The 20,198-nt window shown below is 41.1% G+C and overlaps 1 protein-coding gene across 8 annotated transcripts in view; it reads left to right on the top strand.

The window, feature by feature from the left end:
- Positions 1-20,198, top strand: part of SYNE3 (spectrin repeat containing nuclear envelope family member 3) — a 71,491-nt gene that overhangs the window by 31,946 nt on the left and 19,347 nt on the right. For 7 of the 8 annotated variants that reach the window (XM_041401326.1, XM_041401591.1, XM_041401764.1 and 4 more), the window contains 12 exons: positions 22-366; positions 1,509-1,645; positions 3,548-3,695; positions 4,436-4,618; positions 4,878-5,021; positions 5,972-6,106; positions 7,069-7,230; positions 7,948-8,111; positions 9,008-9,134; positions 9,309-9,464; positions 10,110-10,259; positions 11,502-11,540. In XM_041401326.1, the coding sequence (XP_041257260.1) occupies positions 22-366; positions 1,509-1,645; positions 3,548-3,695; positions 4,436-4,618; positions 4,878-5,021; positions 5,972-6,106; positions 7,069-7,230; positions 7,948-8,111; positions 9,008-9,134; positions 9,309-9,464; positions 10,110-10,259; positions 11,502-11,540 (1,890 nt within the window). The remainder of the gene's footprint in view (positions 1-21; positions 367-1,508; positions 1,646-3,547; positions 3,696-4,435; positions 4,619-4,877; positions 5,022-5,971; positions 6,107-7,068; positions 7,231-7,947; positions 8,112-9,007; positions 9,135-9,308; positions 9,465-10,109; positions 10,260-11,501; positions 11,541-20,198) is intronic. The other variant, XM_041401503.1, reaches the window with a different exon arrangement.

Here is a 20,198-nt window from a genome sequence, read left to right as displayed (position 1 = left end):
TTTATTTACTTCTTTTTGCAGGAAATTGCCAAAGACATTAGGAGTGGTGGAAAGAAATGGAAGCACCTTGAAAATCAGTGTGCAGAGGTGATTCAGAATACCTCTCCACTTGGATCTGCAAGACTGAAGGATGAACTCGAAGAGCTAAGAAAAGCCTTGGAGAAGTTGAAACTGCTGAGTAGTCAGGAGGAGGAGAGATTGCTCAAGATCCAACAGTCTGAAAGTGCCTATGAGTCCCAAGCCAAACAATTAGAAGCAGACATCCAGCAGCTGAGGAAAGATCTACAGAGACTAGAAAATGACCTGGACCCTGGGGAAGGGGAAAAGACTGAAGATGAGTTTCTAACTCTGTGGAAAAAATGCAATGTAAGTTGTTATCCTTTGTGTGGAGGAGGAAGTGGAGCTGTAGAATGAACATGCATAGTCACATCCAACAGATGCCTGTCCCATTGGTTAGAGATGATAAGGAAAGAGAATGAGTGTGTGTGAAACACACTGAGGAAAATGTGACTGCCAACAGTGGAGTCAACTGCCCCAGCCTTCATCTTACACTGCACAGAAGGAGCAGCGTTGGAGGATGTGCTGCAGTTTGTGCCTAGAGTTCAAAGGAATCACATGCAAAAAGAGCACAACACAGAGCAAGCAGCACAATTTGCTCCACTTAAAAAGAAGCAGGAAATTAATGCCTCACTGAATATATATATATACACTGACACAAGTACACATATTTCTGAGGTATTTGGTAAGACCATTGCTATGTCATATCCATCATCTCTGTAAGATAGGTACCTCTCTTCCTTTACTAGCAGACACATCATCAGTACTAAGGAGTCCTAAGATTGTAACAATCCAATATTTACACCAAAACCAATCTGCTGCAAAAATAAGTGCAAAAAAATTGTCACACGTTAAGTAGATAAGGATCTTTACTGCTCATTTTCTCTCGAGGGCCAGCTTTGCATTTATTATCTGCTCTCAAAATGCCTTTCACTGCTGTTTGTATTTCTAGAACTATGCAGGACTAACTGGGAGAAGTATATGCAAAAAGGATCAAAAAAATTTAGACTGGTTCAATCCAGCTACATTTGCATGGGTTTTAGTTGTTGTTTCCCTGAGTCACCCTAGAATTAACATTCTCCGTATGAGAGTCTCTGAGAAAGATCTGTTCAGGCAAACAGATGTTTTTTAGACTGCTCAAAAAATGCAGCTCGTGTTATGCACTACAATCAGTGAACTGAAACCAGGCCTGCTTGGGATTCACTCTGTTCAAACAGTGAACCCTGCAGATCAGATGCAGAGGCTGGGCAGTGTGAGGGGAGGAGAGAGAGCCTGCTGGAAAAAAAACTGTTGCTGAGAATGTTTTGTGTCTTAGCAAAGACCATATTCCTTATAACCAGGAAAAAAGCCACTGAAAGGGGATTTGTGCATACCCTGAGACACAGCCTTACTTCTTATTTCATATAAGACACTACATAAGGTACGATCTGTTCATTATTTTTATAATTAAGGCAACAAGAGCAGCTCTGGCTGCAGAAGAGTCAAAGATTGAGAGGCTGAAGGCTCAGCTTAAGGAACTGCTACGGTTTTCCCAAGATGTGCAGCCACACATTGACAGTGTTGTCTCTGCAATACAGCAGTATCAAAGGTACTGGGAAGTCTGATTATGGGGGGCAGGTGGGGGGAATCTTCTCTCAGGGATTGTCAGGGGCCTAAGAAAAAAGTTAATTGTAAGTGATGGGCAGAAAAAAAAAGCTTTTGATAGTTACATCCGCCTCCGTGTTTCAGTCAAGCTGTAATTTTAGCCATTTGCTAGGAGCTGGAGGCTCCTGGTCATTTTCAAGCAATGATCTTACATCATTAATGTTGTGTATGGTTTGAAGAAAATTAGATTGTTGGCAGATAATTTGATCTAATTAGCATTTTATAATAATAATTTATGTATTTTTCTTGCCTTTCATGCTAGCAACTAGAAAATCAGGACAGGAGCTGTGGTAGTAAACGGTTCAGAAGAATTATGGCCCTCCCTTGTTGAGTTTGTTGCGGTGACTCACCAGCCTTAGCAATTATTTGGCAGAGTTTATTCCCCTTCTCCTGGCAGCTTATATGCATGTTCCTGTTTTCAACTTGCCTTGGGTTGGAAACTCTGAAAGTTTAGCCTCTCCCAGACTTCAGTGTTTCCGTTTCCAGGCTGCCTGGAATCAGGAAGTAAAGAAGCTGCAGCAAATTTTGCAAACTAGAAGAAAGGATCATTTTTTAAGGGAAAAAAGAAGGTCAGTTCTTTTCCTGTATCCCAGCTTATTTCCCTCTGTGCACAGTATGCTGTCCTGCTGGAAGGGTTATAGGTCATTGTGGGAAAGGATTTCAGTTTAAAAACTAGCAACTAAACAAAGCTGAAAGAGGAGCAAAGAAGGCAGGCATTTTGCCTCTGAGTAGAAAATGGCAGCTGCTTCTTTGCCAGCTTCTCTCCAAAGCTGCTTTGGGAAGTCTGGCAGCTTCCCACTGAGCCTGGCAGGGGCAGCAGAGCAAATGGCCGAGGACGTGGAAAGTCAGAACTTTCTATTTGCAGAGCTTTTGGCCTCTGCAAACTTGCCTTTGTTTAGCCCCGTCATGGCCCAGTGACACAGGTAAGAGTGTTGTTTCTGTTTGTATGGAAAGGCAGCATTGATCCTGACTGGCATTGCTCTCACCTGCTTGTCTTGTGAGTTTGCAAGATACTGTTCCCCTGTGAGCATAAAGTTTGGGCTGCATTTTGGCAAATCATGCAGGATTCTGCAAACTGGGAGGTCAGGCAAGCTGAGAAAAACAGGAGGCAGCTGCATGGGGTGTGTCACTGCTGGGCCTTGTCACTTGGCTGTGTTTGGGCTGTGTTCTTTTTAAGAGAAGCCTGGGTATTCATTGAAGGTTTGCTGATTTATAGTATTCCAATAATAGAGCGGTGTGTATATGTGGATACATCTACATAAATACAAAGCTTTTTTTATCAGAATCACCTCTATGTACTAATATAAATTCAAGTGGTTCTGCAAAATTTAAAATAATTGTATTTGAAATAAAAATGTATTTTTCATTTTTTTTTGTTAACATGAGGTTGTCAAAGACTTTTTAATGTAATTTTTTTAAGAAACAAAACCATTTTTTACAGGCAACTGCGGTTACATTCTAGACACTCTTGATTTGTTCCTCCCGTGAGTCAGTGAGACTGCTCTGATAATATGATTTGTTAAATCACACTGGTGACAGCAGCCAAGAAAGTTCACATACAAGGGAAGACTGCTGGCTACGAGAAAAGCAAAGTAGCTCCTGATACACAGTTGCACAGAAGACAAATGTGTCCTGCGACATCTAAATAAAGTTTTGTCAGATGTCTCTGACTGACAGAGCAGCTGCTGGCAAGCAGCAGCAGGCTCAGGCAGTAAAACAGACTGAGGCTTTTGTGTTGTGTATGGCTTACACCCCAGTATTGTGTTAATTCATGCCTTGAAGAATAGAATGTTTGGGCTTGGATTTCTTCATAATCCTTCTCTTGGTTGTCACTTTATCCTTACAGTGTTAGAAGCAAGACTTCTAAAATGAGCACTGATACAGAAACCGAGATGTGGAGACTCATCCAAGATCCCCTGCAAAGTTTTGAGCAGTGGAAGCCATCGGTCCAGATGCTCCTGGAGACTCCTGCGCCAGAGCTGGCTCACATTGAGGTAGCAGAGCTGTTGCTAAGTTCAGAAATGTGGGTTTGACCAAGGCTGCGTACAGCTGCCAGGCAGCAGCAGCTGGAAGGTCCTGCCAGTGTGGCAGGAAACCCCACAGCAGGGATGGAGCTCTTTCCTTGGCTCCAGCTGTAGCACATTGTCTTATTTTCTGCCTTCCATTTGGAGTTGTCAGCTGAGTAGGCCGCAGAAAGTGCTAGGTATCTTTAACAACGATGAAAATATTGTTTTGCATTAGCCCAGATCTCCCTGGATGGGAAGTTTGTGGACTCTGTTAAAGAATTATCTGATGATATGGATGTGGGATTAAAATGCACAATTAGCACGTGTTCCCAGCAAGGTGTGTTTGTTACTTTGTCATCCCTGTGATCTCCAGAATAAATGTGTCTGTGAACAGGGTTGGAATTTATCCTCAGGATGAGCATTCAAGCTGTCCTTTCTGTTGGTTGTTTAGGCCTCTCCTCTGCACAGACAACTCTTTCCATAGTACAGCTTACCTCTCTTTCTGTTCACAAAATGGATGCAGCCCTGGTGCCTCTAACATTATCAGGAAGATTTTTCCTTTAACTGGGCACTGTTGAGGTACCTTCTGTTACCCCTTGTTGGCCCAGCATGCTGTTTTTACCTGACTTTGTCGTACTGCTTTGGTTGTGTAACTTGTGTGACAATAATATGGTTATATGATTTTTTTTTTTTGGTATGATCTCACTGGAAGAACTTTTCTCCTTCAGGCTGCTCTAGCTGAAAGCTCCCAGTTCAAAGAGAAGTTGATGACATTACAGGTAAAGAAAGATATGCTAAACAATGTCCTTGGTGAGGAAAAAGCAGAGTCTTTCCTTCAAGAAGTAGCTGAAGCTTCAAAGGAGAGAGAAATTCTACACAAAAGTCTGCTGCAAAGCAAGAGCAAACTTCAGGTGAACTACAAAACCCATATACTGTCTTTGCCTGTGATAAAGACAAAGATGGAGTCTTTACGAAACCAGTTTTATACATATAAATTTATAATTTAGTACTAATCCCTTTTTCTAGGTTAATCAAATATTCAAATAAATTTGTGGTCTGTTGCGTAGTGTAGCTCAGTGTTTGTCCTGAATATGAAGCAGTTATTGACAAAGCATAATGCCAAGGTATATATGTTAAATGCTGGACTTGTTTTCTTATTTCTCCATCTAGAATTTGATATTGCAGCATAAGAACTTTGATGCCGGTTTTGCACCATTGCAGAAGAAATTATCTGCCATCAAAGCCAAATTAGATCTGGAGAAGGAACCACGGCCTGACCTGTTGGGTAAAAAGACACAACTCCAGAGACTCCAGGTACATTGCAGTATTGCTTGGCCATGTTATCCTCAGCTGACTGTGGTTCCTGTTTGTTCATATTTTCCTAGCATTGGGAATTCAGTACCTTTCCCCTCGATTGTGTGTTAGATGATTTCATTTGGTCCAGTTTATAGCATGAGTGAATGAAATTAAAGCAGTGCAGATGAAGCACTGGCAAACTGAGCTTGAGGGAAGGAAGAAGCAGCTGTAAGCTGTTGGTGGTATGCCTTCTTGGGCTAGTTTAATTGCTAAAGAAAGTGTATCCTGACACTTCCCACTGGCAGTAAAACTGCACAAGATAGATTGGTTCAGGTTAACTTCCTCAAAAGAGTTTCCACTGTTCCACTTCCTTCTGTATCCTCTTCTTTCTGCTCTTTACCTTGTCACTCAGCTGTGACACATGCTGGATTTACTCCATGGCTGATCCAGCTATCCAAGATAAGAAAAAAAAATAATGGGAAAAGATGATAATGTTTTGGTTAGTGTTTTGAACTGGCTCAGCAAAGGGTCCAACATGCAGTAGAGCCTGTTCAAGGCATACAGTGTGATTACATACCTGGGAGAGGGGAGAGAGGAGCAGGAGGAGAAGGGAGAGGGAACATGACTGCCATGGTGAGCTGTACACCTGTACTGTGGCACTTCATCCTTGGTGACCACAGGGGTGTTGTCACCACAGTTCTTTGCTGGCTATCCTATGGCTCCTTTGGCACTTCTCAGCAACTTATCTTCTTTGCTAGCTCCCAGTAACATGTAAAGGACATCCAACTATTTTTTTCAGAAACATTTACTCCTAGGCATCGAAACAGTTCATTTTCTTAATGACAGTGGTTTTTATTGGGTTTTTTTGGCCTCACACTGTCAAATGAAGCTACCTTTGGTGTATGTTTTTGAAAGTCCATGCCGTGCCTAGCACACTACGCACATGGAATCGGTCTTTTCCTCTGCAGATGATCCAAGATGACCTGGCAGAGCTTGCAATTCACATGGAGGAGGTAGACAAGCTTGTTCAGTCAAATACCACACACAGGCATGAAATGAACCAACTTTCATCTGACTTTCAAGCCCTGAAGAGATCACTGGAGGTAACATGAGGAAGTTTTTAGTTGCCTGGGGAATTGTCAGTTGCCTCTATTTAAAAATATTTTAAAACATCTTTGAGCATATGACATTACATACTTTGAGTTACAGATACTTTCACGGGAAAGAAAGCACTGAATTCGTAAGACTTTGATAACTTTTCCAGGATTCTCTGATTATCTCTAATGTGATTTCCCTTGGGGATAGGATGCCATCCACACAGATTTTGTGTCTGTATAAACTGTTTCTGGAGTGGGCATGAGATTCCTGACCAAAAGAACTCATATTATCATGGTGTTGCTTGCAGTTCACAGATTATGGGAGAGGGGGTTTGTACAAAAGTGTTTGGGGTTTTTATGGCTTTGTGATCTAAAAGTTAATGAGAGAAAAGTGCTGCGATTGCATAAATACTTGCTTTGTGCTGAGGCATTTTGTAGCTTGCAAACATACCTATAAAGTGACCTCCAGAGCAACCTCAGAAGATGCTCAGAAGAAGAGCTCATGAAGTTACCTTAGCTATGCAGTTCACTGTAAAATTATGTGTGTTAAAGTGTTACCTGAATATGCACTATGGAATTCTAGTTTCAATTTCAATCATCCCATTTATCACTGGACTGAACTTTTGCCAGACAAGTCTGTACAGTCATTTCCGACTCAGGGAGTGTAAGATGTATTTGATATTGACTGGGGTACAAAAACCCCAGACATGTAAATTCTCTATTCCCTTTCAGCTGAGAAGGAAGGGAGCTATTCTAGTTCTTAACACCCCCCCGTGTGGTTGAATTCAGGCCTGCAGGAGCTTGGAGTTTCCACCACTGATGCTAAAAGGATATGTTTTTTGTCTCTCATTAACAGCTGTTTTTTTCCTTTTTGCCTGTGAGGTTCTGTGCCCATCATAGTGTTAGAGCCAGTAAAGAAAGTGCTTTTGGTCTGTCTTTGGTTGCTGACATATTTTTATCATTTGTAGATGATGATACAGCAGAGTGAAGACCACGTTCAGAAGCACTGGGCATATAATGACAAACTGTCTGACCTCCAGCAGTGGATCTCAGTAACCAGGGAGAAGATTGACTCCTGCCAGGGTGCTGATGGAGAGCAGAACATCGAGGGCAGGCTGGAAGACCTGGAGGTGAGAAAAGCGTCTTACTTTAAGATGTTAATTATTCACTTTGCAGCATTCAGACATTAAGAGTGGGGGTTTGTAGTGAGGATTTCCTGCTTGAGGAGAGTAATGATGTGTGTTTCTCCTGCAATAACTGTTGGCTGCTGTTGCCTCTCTGCTTTGCCCTGTGTTGTGGGATGTGGGGCCACGTAACAGACAAGAGCAGGGAAAATGAGAAAGCAGTGTTGAGTTGGATAAATTATTATCCAAGGATGGGTGGTCTGTTCCTGTCAGGGTGATCTCTGAACAATTCCTGCCTTTGCCTGTGTGTACTCATCAATATATTAAACATTCCTGCCATTTTAGCTGGCCTTCTGCTTGTTGAACTGAGCTGTTCCAAAGCTGCCAGCTTTTCCATGTGTAGCAGTACTTTACATGCTAAATTCACTCTAGAAGGATACTTTAGCTGGCAGCTGTTGCCTTCATATGGGAGACCAAAATCTTTCATGGGAAGGCTACAGAAGGAGGTGCATTGGCATCTTGCACCCTCAAAATTCTCCCATCAGCTCTTTGACCTATGTTGGCTCTTTGGAAGCATCCACAGCATTTTTTTTCCCCCTAGATATGTTCTAGCTAGTACCAACAAAACCAGCATAGTGCTGGACTGAACATGGCCTTCAGTCTGATACAGCCTCTACTTTACCCAGGATATCTAGGGGTAATTGTCAGGGCTCTGCATTTCAGAGATTGCTGGCTGAGTTTCCAGATAAGGAGATCCAGCTGCACCTTGTGGAAGCTCATGGCCAGTTGGTCATGGAGAATTCTTCTCCAGAGGAGACTGCCCATGTCCAGGGAGAGCTGGATCAGCTGAAGGAGTCGTGGAAATCACTGAAGGAGATGGCAACTGGGTAAGTGCTCATGCAGATCTTCCTTATGTCCCTTCAGTGGGGTTCTTTTTACTGCAGTAAGAACAGACACACTTGAGGCTTTATGATCTGTGCTGTGAAAGTGAACAGCCATACCATAATGCTAGAAACAAGATGGGATTTTATTGAATTTTTTGTAAACTGAAAATCATTACTTTTAAGAAAACCTTTCAAAGACTCAGTTAACCACAATGTCTGTGAATCTTCCTTTACCTCGTGTCGGAGTAGGCAGTGTCTTATGCCTGGCTCACTCTTGTACTGCCTGTCTGTGTCAGAGGAAATTTGGCATAGACTGGGTGACTTGTGCTGCTCTGTCTCATCTTCCTGTTCTTCTTTGAGATGCCTCCAAGGAGGGTGTATCTGCAATGGGATTTGTGCCTTTTGCAAACATGCAGAAGTATAAGCACAGCTAAAAATCTTCTCTTTAGCTGGGAAATGAAGACTTAATATATTTTGCCTCCACTGTGTAGTGCCGAAATGCTGCTTGTATTTGCTAGTCTGTATTAATATTTAATGGTGTGCTGCATGTATGATTGTATTCATATATGCTGGCAGAATAGGTACAAAAATTAAACTACAAAATTGAGGAAGGCTTGATTGTACTGCCTTCTGTAATCAGAAAGAAAGGTATATTGCCAAGGTATTATTTTTAGTCCCCTAAATAAAAGAAAACAAAACACTTGGAAATGTTAGAACTAGTGTCCTGGTGCAGCTGTGAGACACTCTGGTTAGGAACAACCTCAATAGTAATAGTGTTATTAGTATTAATAATGATATAATAATAACAACAATAGTGCTGTTTCCCCAGAGCTGTCTCTCATAGCCCCAGTCAAAATGTGGATGTTCAGTGCACTGATAACTGGTTTTGTGTTTTCAAGCCTCCTCAAAAAGTGGCAGTTAAATAGACCAGTGGCTGACAAGAAGAAGAAAAGAGCATTTGTGGACAGCAGATGGATGTCCAGACCTGCTTTCCATCTTTTTGATGTCGATCCCAGCCATGAGCAGGTGAGATGGGGACTCTGTGTCTGCCTTCATGTCAGCTTCACAGGAACAGTTTCATTGCCTTCATCTGATATGTGGGTCACAAAGTTGGAGGTTAAGGTTTCACAGTCAGGCCTTCAGAGGAAACGTCTGACATAACAATAAGGGCTTTTTTGTTCCTGTTGTTCTCTATGCCAGGAGAAGATGGGAGAAGGGCAAACTACAAGCAGCCACTTGAAGCTCCTAGATGACTTTGAAGAGTGGTTACGAGGAGAAAACACTGAACTGACCAAAATTCTTGCTGGGACTCCATCTTCTGCAGAGGAAATTAAGGCACACCAGAGTAAACTTGAGGTTAGTTTTCAGGGGGTGAATAGAGAAAAATACTGCAGTAAGTGTCAATTCTTCCAGAATTAAAAAAATCCAAACAACAACAAAAACAAAACCCAAAACCACTCCATCTATCAGCCAAAAACCCACCAGCCCTCAAAAAATCCCCAAAAATCCTTAAGAACAAATAGACAAAAAATTCAAGCACTATGCTCGCTGCTTTATGAGACTCTAGAATAGATGAAGCTCATGAATTTAAGACAATTTACATCCTTTCTACAAGGAAAGGTCTGCCAGAACCAGAGTAGAAGGGAAAGGAGCAGCTGGCATTTAGCTGTTGGGCTGGACATTTCCAGTGTGGTATGCCAAAGGTGTTCATTAAAAGAAGCTGATTAAAGTCAGTGTCAAATCAGTGTTTGGTCTCAGTCTTCCTGTGGAGTATAGCCAAATGCCATGGCAATTTGTTAGATTTGTTGGATTGTTAGAAACTAAACACAGGAATGTCCAAGGCTACAGGAGTCCTGCAGGTGAGTTTCATGTAATTTTAGGCCAAAAAAGCAACAACAAAAATAAATGTGTGTGGTAAACCACCGTTTTTTCAAATGCTGATTTAAAAAGTGGGGTCTTCCTGAATCCTGAATTGCTGCTGAGCCTTGTCTTTGCCTTTAGGAGCTGCAGTCTCGTGTGCCTCATGGTCAGCATCTCTTTGAGGACCTCCTTCATCTTCATCCTGTCGTGGGGAGTTCTGAAGACCTGGAAGACCTGCGCTACCGATGGATGCTCCACAAATCCAAGCTGAGAGAGGCCCTGAGCTCAGCGGTAGGTGACAGCACACAGTCCACAGCTGCTGAGCTCTGCCGTTGCTCTTTAGGTTCCTTCACATTGCTAGTCTTACTTCAGCAGTATTTGTGTGTAATCTGCTTATTTAAGAGTTGGGTGCATTTTCTCTTTGTGTGGTATGCTCAAAATATTTCTTGAGATGGAAGTTTCAAACCAGAATAGTAAATGGCAAAGAGGCATGCAGCTGGGATCTGAAAGGTGTTTGTGTGTGTGAATACTCTGGGTGTGTGCCTGGTTCTGGGCACATGGATTTCTATTTTTTGCCCTTTCTCAACACAACATTCTCCACAGAATTTTTTTTTGACAGTTCCTGCAGTAAGAATATATTCACTGTTCATTATTTGTGTCTCCTGCTGTGAGACAGAATAGTCACTGACTGAACTGATTCAAAGTAACTGTGCAGAAGGACCTAGTCCCTTTTGAAAATGTCCTTATAGGTTAATGATTTGGAATGAAATAAAGAGGAGGCATTTTAATGCAAAAACCAAATTATTAAAGAAGTTACCAAGTTGTTATATATAAGACATGCTAAAAGTGACAGAATTCATCATCATATATAAGATATTCCAGGGCATGCTAAAGATACTGCCATGTTCATATCATAAACATATATAATTATTACTTAATATTTTTCTAGCTTAACTACTCACATTATCTGAGCAGCTTCAAGATACTGTAATCAAAGGATTAGAATTTACAGGTTTGCATTTGGTACTTTCTGTATACGAGTGCTTTCAAAGGTATCTGAACTTGAACAGCTAAAATTGGAGGCATTTTAAAATTTTCTGCCTTGAGAAACCTTTTCTTGAAATCCAAAGATTTTTTAGAACATGAATCCTTTAAAATGCATGGAAGGCAATCATGACTTTTATTAATAAAGAGCATATTTTTGTGTTTGCCATTGATTGTAATAACTCATGCTTTGTTAACCAAAACCTTCTGTAAGCATTGACATCGTCAATAGGTGTCAGTAAAGTCAAAGCTATTGCTGGGAGAGCTGCTTATCTGATTCAAGTAGTCAAGAACCTAAAAACATGTCATCTTTCTGCCTAATGTTGTTAAAAAGCCCATTAAAAAATCTCCTGCTGGTTCACTCTGTCCAGGTGACCATGAATTTGAAAGAAACATCCCCTGTGGGTGAATACTCATTTACAGGCTCCTCTGGGATCTTAACTTCATGTTTCTTTTTTTTTTTTTTTTTTCTTTCTTTCTTTCAAACAGAGTGCTGGATCTTTGGAGGAACCAGACAGATTCAGAAAGGCAAGACAGTTTCCTATTATTAAGCTAAAACAGTTTTGCAGAAAATGATTTTAAACTTTTCTCAAGATTTCTGAAATCAATTTGCTTATTAAGAGCCACTCTTAAAGAATTTGATGATTTTCTCCAGATTTTTAAATTGAAAAATATTCCAGAGCTTTTACTCTTGAACTAGGCTTACTATATGTCTAGAAGCTAAATATCCAAATGCTGGGAGAGGAGGGAAACTCAGTTTTTATACATCTACATGCTATATGAATTTAATTCATTTTTCAAAAGAGACTAAGGAAGAGCCAAACCTCTCTAAAGGATTTAGTGGTTAACAGCCTAAAATAGTTTTGAAAATGGGACTTCTAATTCTTTAGACACTTCTGAAAAAAATGGTTTGAATCACCAGCCCACCTTTTTTCTAATGCAGAAAGTCAGAGAAAGTCAAGAGATTTGTCTAATGCTATTAGACTAAATCCTTATTCTAAGCTGCAGAATTCCTCCTGTGATGGATTTTCTTTTTGAAGTGATGACATAAAAAATAGAGGCAGTACAGGAGATGATAAGGAGAAGCTAAAACAAAACAAAATACTGCCAGTTTCTTATTAAACCAAGCAGCACTTCTGATCCCATTTTCATAAAGTCAGCAAATTTTTCTGTCACAATTTTCTTTATTTATGGAAGCTGTTCTGCTTTGTACTGTCATCTCACTTTCCATTTGTGTTTAGAAGGAATAGAATAAGGCTTTATTTGCCCAACACAAAGGAGATTGAATTAGTAATGTCTTGCAGGATCACAATCACGCAGTCATTTTAAGGTAAATCAAACCCTTGATTTCTCCTGGTGCAACACCTCTGTAGAAGACGCCAATATTTAACAGGTGCAGCACAGTGCACTTCAAGCATGGCCAGAAATCAAGACTTTCCTCATTCTGATGAGATATTCCTCTTATTCTCAAATGTGGAGTAGCAGCTCCAATATTTTTACCCAGCAAAGCACTGACCGGTTTTAAGGCAGTTTTCACGCCTTCCTCAATAGTTTTGGCTGCAGTTCAGCCTTGCTGAAGACCCCCAAAGACTTTCTGTTCTTGCTTGTCTGGCTCAGCATTAATTATTTCAGCCAGTAAGGTCACCAGAATTTTTCAGGGTGGAGAAACAGTATGACATTTTAATACTTGGTGGAGAGGCAGCCAAACATTTAGTAGTGCTTCTTTTCCCCAGAAGAAGCTCACAGGGATATTCCAGAAGACTGACCAGGGAATTCTCTGATTTCATGTTGTTTGGTTGGGTCAAATTGTTTGTAGGGAAAACAAAACAAAAGCTTTAGGCATAAGCATGTCTCCAGTACAGTTAGATGCCATTTTTAATTCATCTGCCTCGCCTGCCTTGGGGTACATGGTATTTATTTACCCTTAAATTCTCCAAATTAGACTAAAGCCTTCAGTTAATTTCAAAGATACTGGCTTAACATAATAGCAGGCAGCAAACATTTGTCAATTAGGCCTACAGTAAGAGCACAAAAAACCCTCACTCTGTGAGTTTTTAATAGCTACTGAACACAAAGAGAAACAGCTCAGGGTGGAAAGGACTGAAATACCTCATAAGCATGAGGGAAATGGCTCCCATTGCACTAACAAGTGATTTGCAGTTTCCCTTCAGCCAGTACAGATGTTGCTGTAACTTATACCCTGCTCACTTCAGTGAGATTTCGCTGACCTCAGGGCTTTTATTCTCTGTTTAAACAGTAACACTACAACAAGAATCCAAGTGCTGGAAGTTTTTTTTTCTGGTTTTTTTTTTTTTTCATTCAGTTTTTATCAGGATGTGAGACAGTGTTGCCATAAGATTTTTGAGCACCACTTAAGAGAGCCAGAAAATAATGTTGATCCCTTTTGGGTGTATCTCTGTTTGGCCTAAGAAAAGAGGAAAATCAGGCCAACTGCAGAATTCTAGGCTATGCAGTTTACTTTAAATTCAAATTTAACACCTAAAATGTGGCTAGAAACAAAAGAAAGATTAAGCAAAATATATTTGTATGCATGAATGTCTTTTCAAAGCTATGGTAAAGGAAGCCAAGTACCTTGAAGAGAATGGCTGATCTCAGGATTTAGTATCTGCAGGAAGTGCACATGGCTGCATCATTGTGCTTGCAACAATCGGCGAGTTTCCATAAAATAGGATCAGGTTATCTCTAATTTGTCAGCTCCCTCATGCTCCTGAGTCACACAAAATCAGCAGAAGTGGCAGAAGTTGAGGTATTTTTGGACTGATCTCTGATTTTTTTGCTGCACGAGGTCCCCAGTGACTCTGCTTGTCTCTCCTGTTTGAGCTGTGGATCTTTTGCAGCAGCAGCAGATCAACTTGGAGAAGGGGAAGACCCAGCTGCAACCATTCTCATTTGACTGCCTTCTGATTTTATTCCATTTCTAGCCTACATGGTCAAATGCTGGGCAGAATAGAGCCTGCTCCATCTATAATAATATGCTTTTTTTCCTGATCATTCATCCATTGCTGAGGACATGCCCCTGCCACTGGTGCCCTTAGGAGCAGAACAGCCTAATGATTGTGATGTGAGAGACTTCTTGTTGATTAACAAAAAGCAGTTGCAGGAAATTGCACTGGCTGCAGTGAATTTTTAGCAGGTGCCAGTGACAGCCATTGCAGATGGATATTTCTGCAGGGTACCTAGCACACTCAAGAACATAATCAAGCAAGTGCTCAATAATAACTATGATAAATGTTACTTTCAAAGGCTGGCTCCCAGCTACCTGAAAATATTCCATGAGCATTCTTAGCATAAAGAGGAAGTTGAAGGCTCATTATTTACAGGCCTAGGTAGCGCTGTTTGATTTATTTTCTCAAGTTCTCGGAGTAATTACTTCCTTGCTAAACAAATGATGTGGCTTTATTGTTTGTACAAACAAAATAATTAGAATTCATTACATCAGTGGTCAGCTAATTGCTTCCTTTGAGATTCTGCTAAGAGTAATCTCCTGTAACATACAGGCAGAAGGAACATGTAATTTAATCTTGTTTAGAGACACCATTGATCTGGAGCCAATCAAATTAATGCAGTCATTCAGGAAACTGCAAAGCAAGAGCTGCCACAGCTTGCCAGGAAGAAAACAGTACCTGGTCTGCTCTGCCCAAGTGCAGATATGATGGGAGTTCCTCGTGGCAGAAAAGCACAGCATTCTGTGTTAGTGCCCGTGGTAGCTGTGCCTCTCTACTGAAAGTGTTTTCCTCAGGTCCTGCTAGGTGTTACCTACTTGAAATCTTCTGTACAATTACAGTCTTAGTAAAATGAAAAAGGCTTATTAAAAGGTATCTTTTCCTCACTTTTCAATACCTCTTTTATAGGTAAAGATAATATCTCTCCATTATTTTTTTTCATCACTCTGCCTGTAAGCCTGTGCTTACCTGTTTTGGGAATTATACCATGACCCAAACACAGGATGAAGGACATCTTAGCATTAAAAATTAGCGGATAGACTTATTTTCTCCCTACAGTGATGTTTGCTCAGAAAGGAAACTTAGTAAAAAAAAACCAAAAAAACCCGTCTCCAGAAAAATCTTGACTGCCCATTCCTAACTCAGACTCAGTGTTAAGTATGCTGAGCCAGGCAGCAGCATCCCCTTTCTTTTCCAGCAGGCTCACAAGCTTCCCTTCACATTACTGCACCTGGGAGTCTCCCTGCCTCTGTGCTCTTATTTCTGTAGGTTTCATGTCATTTTCCAATTTACATTACAGTGTTCCCAAATGTTAGCTGTCTGGGGCTCTTGGTTTGCTGTTTATCTGGACCTGCCACACCTGTGCCTTGCCAATGCTCTCTGCCTGTGCAGTGCTTGGCAAGGAGGTGCCATTCTGCTTCCCAGGACACCTGGTTCTTCCCTTCTTTTCATGCTCCTGTGGTATTCGTTAGGCAGGTGGTTGGTGCTCTCTGCTTCATGTGAAGAGATGTGTCCTTTAGCTGCAGTATATGCAGATTTTCACCAAGGAGATAGCTTAGAATAATTTTCTCAGCAGATATAATTTTATGTCCTAACTGAAACGTTAAGAGAGAGAGAAAAAAATTTGTTGAGCATTAGCAAAATGCAACCAATTTTCATTATACACCTGAAAAAACAGGTTTTTAACACAACTGTAAAAGGCACTGTAAGAAAAACTCTCCTAGTCATTACCTCTAATTTTTATACCTATTATTTATTTAAAAGTAAGCCATCACATTTTAAAGTATTTAAATAAAATGTAAATATATTTAAATTATGTATAGTGACTGCCAAAGTTTAAGAAAAGTTTGATCTTGACTTGAGAGAAGTCACTTGAGAGAAGTTTCCAGCAAAACAGCTGTAAACATACATTGTTGACATGATAAAACAAATTTTGATATCAGTAACTTCTTCTACAAGTTCCAGAACATTTGCCTTTCTTTCAGTTTTTATTCTTTCTATGCTTATTTTAGTTAGTTTATTTCAACTTGCAAGGATGAGTGGAAGTTGGAAATTGGGAAGAGTTGTTTCACTTGCCTGCCTTCCTGAATGTAGAAGACTAAGGTCTTTGTCTGCTTGCTTAGGTCTGGAGAATTCTAGAAATCAGTGCTACTTTAACAGATCAGGCTGTAGCTCTTGTCCTGTGATATGCTCCTCCTGGAAACATGTCGTGCTGTATATGCACATAGAAGCTAACCTTTATAAATCCATTTGTGTCACAGTAGCATATGGCACAGTGCTTAGTTCTAAGTGACTTTGCAGCAGAAATTCTGAAATACCCACCATGTGTGGCTGCTGAAACCTCAGATACGAACTGCTGGCTTGTTTTCTGTTTCTTTTAAATGAAGCCTCCCTGGAAGATTCTAGATTATGCCCTAGCCATGGTGAGGTACTCCAGAATCTGCCCTAAGGAAGAAAACAGTCTTTAATTTGCCTCTATGCTTACCTATTTTCAAGCATACGCTTATGCACTTCAGAATTGAAAGGAACATTAAGGCTGCAAAGTCAAGCAGCCTGAAGATGGAAAATGTCAGAGCTGAAATTGCTTGTATGGCTGCAGTTAACCTCTCCTCAGCATTCTGGTTCGTTCTGGTAGCTATTTATGCAAAGGAGAATGCACAGGGATCAATGGGGTCCCAGCCCTCCCCCCCCCCTCCCAGTTATTCCTCACTGCTGGTTTAGGGGGCCCCCCCCCCCCCCCCCCCCCCCCCCCAGTTATTCCTCACTGCCGGTTTCCTACCCTGGGCAGTGTTTGCTTTTAGGAAAATTCAGCTGTGAACTCAGGGTCTCACTGTCCTTTTGCAGAGGCCACATAACCTCTAATCAACAGAGGCTGATCTTCGTTCCTGATGTGATTTATGGGATTGTGCTTTGCCCAGGAGCACTTTGGATGCTCAGTTCTGTGGTGACAGTAGTATCCAACTCCCCTAAATTATTTCCTTCTTGAGAAGGCCAGCTGTGATTTGCAATGTGTTGTTTATCTTGGAGGGGGACATTCATGGCTCTGAGCTGAGAACTGATGAGAAGCCCAGTTCCAAATGATCTCACACTGAGGTAAAAAAAACAATTTTGCTTTGGTTTGAGAGAGCAGCCTGTGATCCCCCTGGAACTGATCTCTTCTTGTTGTCAATAACCTGCCTCTGTGCGTGAGAGCTGAGGAAGTACCCAGTGGGATCTCAAGTGGCAGAAGCACGGGTCTCTCAGAGGCACAATGCCACTGATAAGACAGCTGCTTCACCAAAACAAGTGGAGGTGCTTAATACTCCTGTCCAGGCATACTCCTCTCCAGGATGAAAGGAATGTTGTTTCAGCCTTCCTGGCAGCTCTGGTTATTCTCAGAGGAATAATGAAGTGGTAGAATCCTTACCTGTGCAGCTGATCCTTTCTAAGGCCTAGCTATTCTTCCTGTTAAGTTCTTCCTCTGTCCCTGTTGCTGTGGTTTAAGCCAAATATGTTGTGACCTTCCCACTGTGGAGGTAGGCCTGCATTCATCCTGCATAGGCATTTAATTTAGGGTTTCACATCATTGTGAATTGTGCTGAGAGTGTAGGTGATGGTTGACTCTCCATCTCTTGTTGTAGAATTAATTAGGAGCCAGGTTCAAAGCTAACACAAAGGATGTGTTCTTCATGCCAGCTGGAACTCCCTGCTAAAGAACATTGAGGAGGACACTGTATAGTTTGTGTAGGTTTAAGGGGAAACTGGACAAGTATCTGGAAGAAAACGAGCCCTATCAGGCTGAGGAAACTGCCTGAACTGAAAGTAGCTGGAGGCTGAGAATGTTAAGGAGAAATTATTTATGCTTGCCTTACTACCTATGCATCTGTGCCAACTGCTGTAGAATAGAGGATACTTGGGCTGGGTACAGCCCTGGCACAAAGTGGAATAGCTGCTGGTGTCTGTGTGTCGTGTCTGTAGGACACTAAGGCACTGGTCTCTTCATCCCTAAGTAGAGCAGGAGTTTTCAGGCAGCAGTGCATTTCTCAGGAAATACTCTGAGGTAAGAGGAATAAATCCAGACTAAATATTTTTTCTCTGCTGGATGACTGACTCAGTGGTGCAGGTATGATTTTTGTCAGGCACGCTGGTGACATACAAGCAGCAGCAAAACCCTGCTAATGAGGCTGGTATGAGATGCTATATTGCTCTGCTCTCTCAAATAGCTAGATTAACTGTGTGTTTTCTTATATCCTGGAATGTGGTCAATAGCAAACCAGGGGGGCACTGATTTTTAGTAAAACACTTCAGCAACTTACACAGGAATATTCTGTAGCAAGTTCTGAAGTGCTTTTCTGCTGTTTCCCATCCAAGTGATTTTCCACGGTGCGTTTGGTCAGGAGTTATTAACTGCAAACAGATTGAACTGCTGAGGACTCCTCCATCCAAACCCATGCTTGTCATTCAAATGCTCCAACATGAATCAAGTACAAATGTGAATTTTCACAGCCAGTGCAGTTCATTTGGAACAAGCATGCATTTAGCATTACACAAAACACAGCCGTCCACTCCTTGACAGTCCTTGCTTGTCCTGGTATTTTGAGGGAGAAGGGGGAGGACATTTATTCCTGCTGGTGAACTTTAAAAGTATATTTTCCTTTTAAATGCCAGCCTATTCCTTTTCCATGTGTGTTTCAAAAATATCTCTGACACTTTGGCTCAATACCCAGGTACTCCAACTGTTATTCTAAGATGGTGGAAATTAAAATTCTGTTGACTTCACTGGAGCTTTGCCAGTTTTTCTCAGAGGAAGATTTGATTTCAGAATATTTAGTGGAGCCTATATCTGACACATGCACTGCAGGCACTGTGGGTGCTGGGTGGTAGCTGTACTGATGCCAGTAGCTGGAGTGATTGGGAAAGGGAAATTCCACTGTGTAGCAAGGGTTGTGGTTCCACCCTTCTCATCTTTCTCATTGTCAACCTTCCATCTCATATGGAAATGATATATTAAAACTGTCTCTTGCAAAGGTGGAACTGTGTTAGGCTGTCCTTTTCTAACCCTGAGTGATGTACTAAAGGGTTGGAAGAGTGTCCTGACTCCAGGACCCTGATCACTTTGAGCAGAGCAGAGGTTTGTACCTTGGCCTCCTCAATTTCCTATTGGGGCCATGGTCTCAGGTCACTACATCCTGAAAGCATCTCTTTTTCACATCACAGATCTAAAAAAATATCTTGACTTAGTAAAATTGAAGCGCTATTTTTTTCCTACTCAGAAAGGCAGTCAGTGCCTCAAATTTTCCATGTGTTTTCCAAATGTATCATCTTTCCTATTAAAATTTACTGTGTCCCCTTCAATTTTTTTTATCCTTTAACACCTCTCATAGTTACACAAAAAAACAAAGAAAAAAAAAAACCACCAAAAAAACCCACAAAAGAAACAAAAAAACCCCACCAAAAACACAAAAAAACACACAAAAAAAAATCAGCAATTGTTCCAGCAAGCACAAAGCAATGGAACTAATGTAGGTTTCATGTCACAACAACTTGGGCATATAACTAATGAATCCATTTGTAAGATACCTGCTGACCTCCACAGACAAGTTGTTCCTGATCCTGACTTTATTTAGTTGTTCCTGTGCATAATCCCACTGCAGACACTGAAATAAATGATAAATCTCCTGTGGATTTCAGTGTGTGCAGGTTGAGGCCCTCATTTATTAAGGGTTTATCATTGCAAATTTGCTGAAAACACCAAACCCTCACAGCTCCTGTGGGCCTCATTTTCAGTCCTGCAGAGGCATCATAATACCATGTTTGCTATAGCTGAGTCATTCCCATGACAACAAATGGAGTCTAAAATACAACATTCTGACCTTGCTGTGTGATCAAACAAAACAGAGAAGCTGGGCATCGAAGACAAAAGTTCATTGAACACAAATACCTATAAACCCAGCAAGCAGGTGGGAGAGAAGCAGCAGATAAAGAGAAAATATTTCTCCTTCTCCAAAGTAACTGTCTCCACAGATTTTTCTAATGCTAGGATCTGCTGTGGTTAACCTGAGTATCCTCCTCTGCAGAAAGCTCAAAGGAGAGCAAATGAGAGCTTGTTAATAAATCCATTTTGCATTAATTCTTCCTGGAGGATGAGCTGTGAAAAGCAATACTATTTCACAGCTCCTTCCAGTGTATCTAAAAGCAAGTCACTTTGAGAAATGGGATGAGATTGAAATGTTATTTGAGTTAT

The sequence above is a fragment of the Onychostruthus taczanowskii genome, unplaced genomic scaffold (assembly GCF_017590055.1).
Source record: "Onychostruthus taczanowskii isolate IOZ18803 unplaced genomic scaffold, ASM1759005v1 scaffold1, whole genome shotgun sequence".
NCBI lineage: Eukaryota > Metazoa > Chordata > Aves > Passeriformes > Passeridae > Onychostruthus > Onychostruthus taczanowskii.
This window is presented reverse-complemented; position numbering and strand designations above follow the sequence as displayed.